General features: G+C 43.0%; 1 protein-coding gene across 1 annotated transcript in view; it reads left to right on the plus strand.

The window, feature by feature from the left end:
• The window catches only part of CMTM4 (CKLF like MARVEL transmembrane domain containing 4), a 46,617-nt gene that overhangs the window by 26,265 nt on the left and 7,678 nt on the right, over positions 1-12,674 (plus strand). The window contains exons 2-3 of the mRNA XM_016162800.2: positions 4,569-4,745; positions 12,532-12,630. Coding sequence (XP_016018286.1) covers positions 4,569-4,745; positions 12,532-12,630 — 276 coding nt within the window. The remainder of the gene's footprint in view (positions 1-4,568; positions 4,746-12,531; positions 12,631-12,674) is intronic.

Raw genomic sequence — 12,674 nt, forward strand, 5'->3', positions numbered from 1 at the left:
TGGAACATTGCTCGCTGTTGTGGCCGGGGAGAGAACGTGGTGAAATTGCTCACAGTCTCCAAAAGCTGCTGCCAGAAGTTAGGGATCTGTCTCGTCCACTCACCTTTTGTTGCCCAAACTCAGAAGCAGATCCAGGTTTAGAGGGACTTGAGGCTCACACAGTTTTGGAGGCCCACTGTAAGGAAAAAGATATAAAATTAAAAATATGAAACTAGATACAGTAGTGAGTATTTAGAATGAGAAACACATTCAGTTACAAATTTAAAAAGTTTTCTTTCTGTTGTTGCCTCTATTAAGATAGATCATATTTGAATTTTAGTATATAATCAGTTAATTCTGAAAAGGTATGCAAAACCAATCTGAAATGTAGCTGTACAGCAGGACAATTCAAATTTTAGATCGCTACCGCACTCACCGCGTTGCATTATACAGTCAGGACACTTTTATACTACATACACTGACTTTATAATGAATGTGTGTAGGAGATTGTCACCGGAACATTTGTTTCTTCAGGCTGTTTCAGTGCGTTGGAGGCAGTTTTGTGTGCCATTTTATTTGGGAGTGTTGGACTTTGTCAGTTCAAGATTCGTCAGATATGCCAGATCTCATACATTGGGGTGCTTGGGCTGTCATCTCTCACAATTATGTACTCGCTCTTTATAGTACCACTGCAGGTTTCTGCCCTATCAACCCTGGAATGCTGATAAATTCTATTTTTTGTGATTCCCACCAAAAAGGAAGGAAATGTGGAGTGTGTCTGTAATTGCATATTCTGCATTATTGGACTATTCCTGATAGGGCACAACTTCCATTTAGGCACTGATGAAAACAGAATCGTCCGCTTACAGTATCATGCATTTGATGATCTGAAGGATTCTCCACAGATTAGCTTCTGGCTCTATATGTGTTAAACCCCATCTCTCCTTCACCACCCGTATACTTGTATGGCATTGTAGGACCCATTGATCTTGTGGATTGTGGGGCCTGTTTCTTCATCATGATGTCAGATCAAAGCATATCTGGGAGCCATTTGTACTGCGGAAAGGCTACAATAACTGTACACGGAAGTGGCAGCTAAACCCATTTTAACGCATCTCTCAACGTCCAATTTGCCAAAGCCCCAAAACGCCCATTGCTATTTATCACCACCTAGCAAAAAAAATTGTGATAGATAGGAAGTTGGAGTGATGAGTGTGGAGTTCTGAAGTGTCATCATTTTGAGAATCTGCCCTGGGAAAGTCTCAAGCACAAATATCCAACCCCACCATGTGACTCTTGGTGAGTGGGACTGCTGATTCCCACGGCCCTCCAGAAAGATCCAGGCAGTTTACACTGCCACCAATAGTAACATGGGCTCTCAGGAAGCTTTAAAGTTTTAGAGTAACTTAACCAGCCAGCCCTTTCTCTTTCCCTACTTTTTGATGCTGGCAATCATAATTAACTGCAGTTGTGGAACCCTGACAACGTTTTAATATCAATCAACTTATCAACTATGTAACTGTTGACTCCTGGTTCATTGGTAGGTGCTACATGGGAGGGCCTCTCTCCAAGGGCACCCAGGATCTCCTGCTTAGCAAATACAATAGCTGTTCCTCATTTGCATCTTGAATGTCTCTGTGCAATTTTACATGTGTCTACTTCACAGTTCTTATGTGTTGAATGACTTTTTACTCTGGTTGTCTTGAAGTCGTTGGCTCCCAGTATAACTATGAGTCCTTATTTTCTTCTCATTGGTTGATGAGTAGGTTTAACTTCAGCAGTGGATTGTGCTGGAAGAAAATTTGACATTTGCTGGGCCAAAAGCAGGCAAAAAAAAGTGTACTGCCTATTAGAAAAAGTATTAGAAACCACCTAAATACCCATCAATAGGGGATTAATTAAATTACTATATGCATATAGTTGTGAATGTATTTATGAATCTTATTTCTTTATCTCTATATATGAATTATTGTGATTTATAATAAGAAATATATATTTTGTCTTCATTCCGATTCCGGCACAGAGCTCTTAAAACCCTTAGAATTTCCTAAGTGATAAGAGGTGTCTCTTGATAGTCACAACAAACGCCTTTCAACCACACCTGAGTTTGTGTTAATGAGGTGACTTTTGGAAAGCACCTAAGGATGAGGGCTGGTTGTCAAGGGAGCCAACCTGGTGATTAGAGGGCTGGAACTCTCAACCCCACCCACCGACACTGGGATGGGGATGGGGCAGGGGACGACAGATGAAGCTCTACAAAAACTCTTGAACCAGAGAGTTGATGAGCTTCCATGTCGGTGAACCTTCCAGGTGGGTGAACCAAAATGCATTCCCGTGCAGGAGGGTGGCAGGTACATTCCACACTCCACAGGGACAGAAGCTCCTGTGTTCGAGACCCTTCTGGACCTTGCCCTATGTATCTCTTCATCTATCTGTTCAGTCGTATCCTTTAATACCCTTTGTGATCAGCCATTAATACACTGTGTAATAAATCTAGAACCTTCTTAATGAGGCCTTCCACGGTCAGTCACCCTGCCTAAAATCTCAAACACTCTTGTCCTAGTGACATTTCATTCTCCTTCCCTGCTTTGATTTCTCGTCTTTTATCACTGCCAACAGACTGTATTTTTCATTTTTCTAAAACTTTTTCATTAGCATATGAGCTAGAGAGCAGGGAATTTTTTGTGTGTTGTTCACTGCTGTATTGAATGGCCTATTAGATTTGCATATTCTTGAACCGATGCTTATTTTAATATTTAAGAATGTAGGTGTTACCTTCCTACACAAATATGGTTGAAATTAGCATACCAGAAACATTTGTAACTCATCAGTACAGTGTGTTATTTCTTGCCCAAGATTGCTAGATCCAATTACAGCGGTTAAAAAAAAAAAAAAGTTTCAGAGTTTCCCTTATATGAACTATTTCTTTGTGAATTGATTGCAAGTCAGGCATGTAATTCAGATAGAGAATTAAAGTCTGTGGTTCTGTAGGGAGTTAGGAGAGCCATTGAGAGAAGCACAAAGTGCGTGCTTTAAGACCCATGTCCTTAATGATTTATAATAGAAACATGAAAAGCGTCTTTTTGTGTGGAAGTATTGACAGTGGGAAGAGCAGAGCCACCCTTCGTTTCCTGTGGAGATGCTAATAAGTACATCAGGAATTGTTGGCGTGGGTTTTCAGTGGCTCCATGAGCCCCAGTTTGCTGGCTGCATGCAAGTTACTGTACTTAGTGTCTTGGGCATAGAAAGAGATGGACCGGCCCTGCCCTCATAAAGCTCAGAAGGTGGAGAAATGCATAATGGTAAGTATAAGAAAGGGTAGAACGCAATTACAGACAAGCAGGCTTTTCCTAAGAGAGGGTGGAATCAGATAATGCCTGGCAGAGAGCGCCACAGTCAGGGAAGGCATGGGGAGGAGGTGGCAGTGAGCGGAGCGTTGAAAAGCACAATAGGCAGAGAAGAGCCCAGAACTGCCCATGCCTTGCATACTTCCCACACTTTAGTCATCAGGAGACCTTGTCAAAAATGCAGATTCTGACTCTGTAGGTCAAGGAGGGGAGGCAGACATTCTGCATTTCTAACAGGCTCCCTGGTAATGCTGATGTCACTAGCTCTAAGGACAAATCTGGGACTGTGGGGATGCCTGCCTGTACTTCCTTGACCTTTGAGGTGGGGTCTGGCCTGAGATCTCTGGCACAGGCTTGGCATGCGGTCGGTTGTGAGGTGCTCTGTTAAAGAAGTGAAGTGGAGGCTGGGAGCCCAAGACCGATTGGGTTTTAGGTGCGAGAGCACCGCACCTTTCCGTGATCACAGGGCCGTTAAATCAGCCTCTGGGCCTCTTCTTCCTCCTGAAATCTTCCTTTAAAAGCTCACCTGGTAATTTTCTATTAACACCTGTTTTACTTTATGATCTCCAAGCTCTCGGGATATATTGTTAAAATGTTCCTTTGATCCTTCAGAAAGAAATTGATTCTATAATTGGTAGATTTGAAAATGTTTTTATCAGCTCTCGATCTGCCTTTTTGTGATCAAGCTCAATGATAAACTTTTAAAAAGCATAGCTCATAAATTAGGTAAACGGACCTCCTATCGGGGGAAGAGATTATACCATCCTTAAAGCCATCAGGGTCCCAGTCAGCCTGCGTGGCCTCAGCATGAACCGCGAAGGTAGTTGCAGATGGCATAAAATGGACACCACGAGGATCTTGCCCTCAGTGTTCGGCAGAGTTGTGGTAGAGACTGTAAATCAGAAGCATGCGTAGGCAGAGGTAAAACTAAAAACATCGCAGAGACGTTCCTTTCTGCTCCCTCTCAAGGGCCACACCGCACCAGGCTCGCTTCAGCACACCGTGCTGGGGCTTACTTATTCACGTGAGGAATTTGATCCTTTCCCGAAGGCCCCATACCTGTTCTTTCAGAAGAATTGGATCAGGTCATATTCTTAATAGTGATACTGCCGTCCTCAGAGGAAAACTCTGTGGCTACATGCGATGGTGGTGGTTAAGTTTTTTCTAAACGTGGCAGGCACATATGTGCACCAATGTGTACTGAATATACACGTACATGTGTGTGTCCCATTTTCTTCCTAGATTTTGGCCCTGATTGCATTCATCTGCATAGAGACCATCATGGAGTGCTCCCCGTGTGAAGGCCTCTACTTTTTTGAGTTTGTGAGCTGTAGTGCATTTGTGGTGACTGGAGTCTTGCTGATTCTGTTCAGTCTGAACCTTCACATGAGGATCCCCCAGATCAACTGGAACCTGACAGTGAGTACAAGTTGCCACTCTCTGACTGTGAAAGGATCGGGTGCTACTTGGCCCCAAGGGAAAGTTGGAATCTCTCCATGTCGGGTTTGGTTCCAGTTTATTATGCTACTTAACTAGTCCATTGTAATTCAACTGTGAAATTTTATATTTCTTTGCCGGATTGAATAAAACTATAAAATAAATGGAATCTTCACTAATAGTAGAAACATCATAATAATTAGTTTGACCTCTTTAAAGATGTCATTTCAATTTCATGATCCTCTGAGATGATTGGTAATGTTGATATTTACAGAATATGGGAAAGAGAAAATAGAGTTAATACTTTTTTGCATATTTTTCGCACTGGACCCAAAAGCCATTTACAAAAAAGTATTGATTCAGGAAGAATAGAAAATATAAATAAAAAATGCAAATGCCTTGCAAAGTCTAGGAATATTATTAAATTCAAAGCACCTGGGAAGACCCGGGAGGTTTAGTAGTTTGATCAGAGTCTTAAGTGGACATGTGTCCTCTTCTCTCTGTGGTTTGGGTTCTTTACCCTGTTTGGCAGCCTTGCCCTCTGGCCAGGGAAACTCAGGGCTGGTTACTCCCAGGTCCCTATCTCTGGACTTGTGTTACTTGTCCTTACTGTGCTAAACAAGAAAGGGAACTTTATAATGCTTGGTTTTCTTGATATTTCTTTGCAAATAAGCACGTGCAAGAGCTCAAAGGGAATCAGAGAGACACAGGAAAGCAGTCAGCTGCCTCACCCTTCTGTGCCAGAGGGAGGAGAACCCTGTGGGCCCCATAGCTGCTAAGAGGGCCATAGGAGGATGGGGGGAGTAGGGCTGAGACCACCTACCCTCGAGGGAGCTCCTTTCTCTTTGGCCGGTGCCGGGCGTGTGCAGCGCTGCAAAAAGAGTGGCCCTCGTGAGGGGGCCAGGGAGGAGGCCGGAGCTGGTCGCCTTGCCTGGCAGGGCCACTCTTATGGTGACCCTGTGGGGTGCCACAGAGAGAGGGTCTTTCTGGTGGGGTGCTCTCTCTGTTATTTGAACTCTATTAGGAAAAATAAGAGGAGAGCTGAACTAGAAAAATTGATGTCCGTTGAAAACTCAGCTGGTTTTATTTTGGCATTGAAAACTGAGAAAAATGTGATTTAAATTTAAATTTAAACTTTAAAACCTCAAGATATTAGAGGCATTTTGTCAAGTTTTTTGACAGGTTTTAATATCTCACCCATTTTTAAGCTCAAGTATAAGAAAATGTTTACAGAGTATGATCTAAATTGATAGTGTGGTAGACAGATAGCATAACAGAACCTTACCAACCTCCCGCAACCAATAAGCAGGCTCCACAGGGTCAAGGTTCACTGGTATCCCAGATTCCTGTTTCTAAGGCTTTCCCAATCAATAGTCGTTGAGGGAAGAGTGGGACTGGATTGTGAGTGGATCCTGTCAGAAGACCTATTTGACAAAAAAGCAGCTTCTGGGAAGATTAAGACCAGGCCTTTGAGTCAGACAGACCTGTCTGGCTTCAAGTCCAAGGTGGCTTTTAGGAGCTGTGTGGTGCCCCCTGGGAATGCCACTTAGAGCCTCATATTGGTAAAGACTCACCACGGGTAAAATGAAGATGATAATATTTTTCTTATAGGGTAGTTTTAAAAGTGAAATGAGATAATATGTATAAAGGCACCTCACACCAGTGGGCACTGGTTCCAGTCTGATAAGTAGTAATTTTAGCATAAGTAAAAGGCCCCTGTTGTCTACCAACTGTATCATTCTCCTGTAGACTTCTACCAGGTTTGATTCAGCTCCCTTAATTCTGTCTTATCTGCATATTTGACAGCCATAAATCTTTTTTAAAAGACTTTATACTTCATATTTCTTACTAATCCATACTGGCCTTTATCCTCCAAAATACCTATTTAGTGATCTTTCTGAAATTCTGATTCTTCTATTTAATCATGAAAGACTTCGGTTGTTGGCTACCACACCATCTGGTCATATCAAAGTGCATCTTTTTTAGTGGTCAGTGAATGTCCATCCTTGTCTTCTGGCTGGTGTTGGCTAGGGCAAATGGCTGGGTGGTACTGTGTCACTTGAGAATACTTTTCTGTCCCTCGGGATCCTTTCCAGAATTTTTACCCTTTAGAGCAGATAGAAGTGTACGCTTATCCAGCAAAAGTGTATGTGAGTTTCATGAACTTGAGGAGATGGTACTTATTGAAGAATGCTCAGATCATTTTTTCTCTGGGAGGGCAGCAAAAATGAGTTCTTTAGGGTTGATCCTAGCTCATCAAGTCACTACAGAGGCTTAGCCTTTGATATATTGTTTCTCTAACAAGGTGGCGGGAGTATTTTTGTCCCCAACAGAAGTAGGCGATGAGCGAAACAGGGTGTGATTGGTATGGATTTAGAAAAATGGGTCGGTTCAGGAGCTTGGGTTGACACAAATATGCATGAAAAATGGTAAACAAGGAGGTTGATATAAAGTACATATTTTGTACAAGCTTAATTTGAAGCACTCAGAAAGATTATGGTAATATAATTTTTTTTTTCTATGAGTCTATGGAACTTATTCTGCAATATTTGTTTTTCTCTGTATAATAGGAGCTCACACACCCATGTGTTCCACCTGTGTTTACCTTGACTAGTACCACCTGCCTCCTCCCCCACCTCATGCCTCTCTTCCATCCCCTTCAGACCACTGAAAGCCTCCCTTAGCTGGCACTCAGAGCCCATTCAAGGCCTGCTCGTCCAAACTTCCGAAAAGAGGAGGGGGTCTATGCATGCCTTCTCTATTTCCTTCTCTATTTCCCTACCTCCTAATCCCTCTTTTCTCACTGTTTATCATCAAATACAGCATGTTCAGAAAATTTTGTAAAAGTAAATGTATAATTTAATGAAGAATGATAAAGACTGTGTAGCCACCATCTGGGTCAAGAGATAGGATAGTGTCGGCACCCCTTCCCAAACAGCCACTGCCCTTCTCCCCAGTCTGTGACTTTATATCTTTGAAAATCCCCTGGTCAGGAACACTTGGGGTCTCTATGTTCCTGGATCCTCCGGTTATTCTTCGGTCCTCCCCCACTAAACGTTTCGGGGGGAATCTGCTGCAGAATGCTCGGTCCTTCTGCCGTCCTCTGTGCTCTTGCCTCCTGTGACACCACATTCTCCTGGTTTGTCTTTTTCTTCCTTGGTATTTCTTTCCAGTGGCCTCGGTGGCCCCCGCTCCCCCCACAGACCTCTCCCTATCTGAGAACCCAGGCCAGCGCTGTGGTTCATTGAGAACATTGTGAAGTCACCCAGAGCAGTCACTTGCAGAGCCCTGAGGCCGTGGCCATGATTCATTGTGTGATGTTTTCTGACATCACTTTTGAGACCAAATGTGCTGGGGGTTTTTTGTGACACCAAATATGCGTAAGTTTTTCATACCAAGGAATTTCCTAATTCTCTAACACCAAGTGGGTGTCCAACAGTTCAGTTCAGACATCAGACACAGATGGGGTTCCCAGGTGACCTGCACTTCTATCTGACCAGCTGCAGATGTGGAGTTCCCATCCCACCCCCTCAGGTTTGATAATTCTCTAGAACGACTCACAGAACTCAGGAAAGTGCTTTACTTACGATTATGGGTTTGTTATAAAGGATACAACCATGAAGCAGCCAAATTGAAGTGGAGATGCACAGGGCAGGGTCCCGAAGTCTCAAGTGCTGGAGCCACTGTCCCATGCAGTTGGGGTGCAATACCCTCCTAGCACGTGGACGTAGTCACCCACTCAGAAGCTCCCCAGACCCCATGATTCAGGGTTTTGATGGAGATTTCAATATGTAGGCACGATTGATTCAATCATTAGCCATTTGGAGACTGAACTCAGTCGTCAGCCCCTCTCCCTGGTCCCTAGAGGTTGGAGGTGGTAGAGCTGAAAGTTCCAATCCTCGAATCACCTGCTTGGTTTTTCTGGTAACCAGCCTGGATCCTGACACTATCTGAGGACTCCAGAGAGTCACCTCATTAGCATAAACTCTGGGTGGGTTGAAAGAGCTTTGATATGAATGACAAAAGAAGTCTTATCACTCCAGAACAGAGACAGGGACCAAATATATATTTTTCATTATACAGCACTCATCTTCTCTGGGATTCAGTTTCCATATTTTTAAAAGTGGAAGAAGATAATGTGTTCCGCCTTATAGGTATTTTGGATAAAAATTAGATTAGGATTCACTGAGATGCTGGAGTTATATGGTTGGCACAATAGGTTCTCCATAGATGGTAGTATTAGGATTGTCCCTTTGATGCTGGGAACATTTGAGCACAAGTCAGTGCACAGTGTGGACTGATGGGTTGTAAACTTCCTTTCAGCTGTGTGGAGAGCTAAGACTAGATAGAGCCAGCCACAGTACCCAGTGGTTTGGGAGCAGTTGCTGTGATAGCCCAGGACCGGACCTGTTTATAAATGCCTCATCTGTGGTCGTTTCCGCAAGCATTGCTCAAACACCTGCTTTGTGCCAGGTTTTGGGAACTGAAAGTACAAGGTTGGTGGGTGCGTGCTGCTCTACTCTGGTATGCGTGCTCTTATGATCCAGTTTAGTGTAAAGCCTGGGAGAACACAGGCGAGGAGGGATTGGATGCCTCAGGCAGGAGGCCTGGAGTGGGTCAGAGAACAGGCCAGATTCCTCTTTGGCCTTGAAGGATGAATGGGCAGTCGCTGGGCACAGAGAACTGAAGCATGGGGCATGTTGTCAGCGGCCATTCTCTGGGCCTGGAGCAAGGTTACAGACGCAGGGCCTGCTGGGCCTGGGCATGTGACGTAAATGGGCGAGTGAAAAGATGAACCGGGGATGGGGAGGCGGAGAAGGTGTCCTCCTACTCGGCCCCAGCCAATTGTGGTGTCGTGTCGTGGGGCCTCTGGCACACATTTTCAAGAGCAGCTGGAAGTTGGGTTTTGTTTTGTTTTACTTTTCTTAGAAGTCAGTTTTTATGTACAGGGTTCTGGTGTTTAAATATTGGCTTATTCGTATTTGTTTTGAACACTATACAAGTCAAACCTATCTGTGGGCGAGATTTGGCCGGTAGCCCTTAAGTTAGCACCCTCTAGGCCAGATCCCCTTGACCTGTTGTCGGAGTTTCTTAGGCTCACACCTGTACTTGCTGGTGTGTTATGAAGGAGAGACCCGAAAGCGTGTGTATGTGAAGGCAGCCTTCCTCTTCATCTCCCAGTGTAAGGAAGGCTGCAGCTTTGGGTGCGTTAGGGGCCAGGCAGGAAACGTAAGGTGGCTGGGCGTGAGATTGCAGGGCGTGGGGACGACCATGGCAAACTGGAAAGCATGTGGCGACAGAGTACATGTCTATTAAAAGTATTAAAAAACAATGAAGCACCAATGTTGACTAACCACCCCCCCCAAAATCCACGTGTGAGGGCATGCCTGTGTGTGCCGCTGAACACGGAGGGCGAATCTGTAGCCTTGATTTTGTTTCATGGCTGTGGAACCCAAGTCGTGGATGCTGACTGACTTTTGCAGCAATCCACCTATAAGCCATTTATTTGTTTGCTTGTTTGTTCTTTGTTTATTTTCAGTTTTAAGCTTTTTAAACTGTGCAACTAGTGTTTATTATAGAAAAATTGGAAGATATAGATAATGAAATAGGAAAAAAATCATATGACGATTCAAGATATATGTCTACGGAAAAGCTTGTAAGTTCATAGTAGCATTATTTATAAATGAAAAAGTAGAAACAACTGAAATGTCCATAAACCGATGAATAAAAAAAAATGTGTTGTATCTGTACATGGAATATTATTCAGTGTTAAGAAGGAACGAAGTATTGTTATATGCTACAATATGAGTGAACCTTAGGACTATTATACCAAATGGGAGAAGCCAGTCACAATAGGTTTCCATAGAGACAGAAAGCAGACTGGTGGTTGCCTGGGAGTAGGGGACGGATGAAGAATTAACTGCTAATGAGTATGAGGATTCTTTTTGAGGTGCTGAAAATGTTCTAAAATTAGATTGTGGTAATTTAATTGTATGCTTTAATTAGATGTGTTATATGGTATATGAGTTACATCTCAATAAAGCTGTTAAAAATTCATCTGTAACCCAGCCCATCCAGGGTCACCCCTTGTAACACTTAAGTAGAAACCCATTTTCTCTAGACTTTCACATATGCAATACGTGTTGCGATGTGTGAGTAGAAAATAATGGAACCATTAAAGTCATGCTTTTTGATTTAAATTACCTTTATTATCTTCTGTGTTACACAATTGTATCATTACTTTTAATGACCTTATAGTGTTCTTGTATGGAAACGCCATTTCATTTAACAGATCCCCTATTCTTGAGCATTTTGTTTGCTTCCAGTTTTTTTGCTATTTTAAATAATATTACGGTGAACACCCTTATACTTAGACCTTTTTGTACTAGGATAATAAGATAAATTTCCACATGTGGAATTCGCAGACAAATAACATGAACTTCTTCAAAACTTCTGCTACTTATCAATACTTTACCACATTTATATTTTTACATAGTCACTATTAATGTGCATACTATTTTGTTTGACTTTTGCCTTCAGCATTGTATGATAAGACATTTTCCCTATTTGTAAACAGTCTGGTTTGGAAAGTACATTTTATATTCTTCTTTATCCCTGTAGCATCTTACCCAGAGCTGAGTGTGACTAAACACTTCCTGGTTTGAATTTGTGAAAAATTTGCCCAGTCCTCACACCTTGGTCAGAGCTGAAAGCTATTCCTGCTGGCAGACATCTCTTAACAGTTTCGAAGTCAGGACTTTGCTGCTCCCATGAGCCCACACAGAGCCCTGGCCAGTGTGTTGGGGTTCCTGCTGCGCAGACTCAGTACCGTTATGATGCGAACATTGCCTTTTTTTGCATCTTTAAAAGTCAGAAATAGACCTTGAAGCCAGACCAGCCAGGGGGACCTACCTGGTGTTGATGATCCAATCAACGGGGCACTGAGGCAGTTTAAGATTTTACCTGCATTTTCTTCCCTTGGAAGATCAAGAGGCACTCAGGTATAACCCAGGCTGGTGGGGCCTGATGCCAAAGTAGTAATAACAGAAGTAACAATAAATGTGCAGGAAACGCTAACCACGGGCCAGGCACAATGCTCGGCTCTTCACATGTGTTGTCACTTAATCCTTAAGAAACTCTGGGAGAAGAGGGTGTATTTTCACGTAAGATGTAGAGAAGCGAAGTGCCTTGTCCAAGGTCATGGTTGGTCAGGACCCAAGTCTGGCTGTGACTTTTAATCACTGTGCTACGTTCCTCTCGACAAGTAATACAAGAGTTAAATCTTTGAAGCATTGGATATGTAACCTGATTTGCTTTGCAAGAAGCTTAGGAGCAAATCCTTTAGGCTTTAACGGCAGAGGCTTGAAAGACTGCATAAAAAAGAGTGTGAGGTCTGGTAAAGTTTGTCCTTGCCAGGATGATTTGGATGAGTTTTTGAAAGATGACAGTAGAACCTCTAAATAGTACTTAGTGTGCATGTCCTTGATTTGTTAGCAGTGTGGTTTTCTCAAAGAATGTCATTAAGAAATGGTAGCATGGTTGCTTAAAATGTGGATTTTGCTGTGGTAATTTATCAAGTAACATCATAAACTGTTGCCATCTTTGCCTTGTTTTGTGTGACCAACACCCCTGGGCCATCGAGACTAAAATATGGAGCCATCAGAGAGCCTGGGTATTGGGCTTCTCATTTTGAAAGTTCTTCAATGGCTTTTAGGGCAAAACATGAAATGACTCTTTTCAAGTGATTTTATTTTATCTTTTCCATCAGGATTTGGTCAACACTGGACTCAGCACTTTCTTTTTCTTTATTGCTTCGATTGTCCTGGCTGCTTTAAACCACAAATCTGGAGCAGAAATTGCTGCCGTGGTAAGTGAATGCAAGTGGTTAAAACATGGGCTGATTTGTACACT

This window comes from Rousettus aegyptiacus, unplaced genomic scaffold (assembly GCF_014176215.1).
Source record: "Rousettus aegyptiacus isolate mRouAeg1 unplaced genomic scaffold, mRouAeg1.p scaffold_m13_p_14, whole genome shotgun sequence".
Classification (NCBI taxonomy): Eukaryota; Metazoa; Chordata; class Mammalia; order Chiroptera; family Pteropodidae; genus Rousettus; species Rousettus aegyptiacus.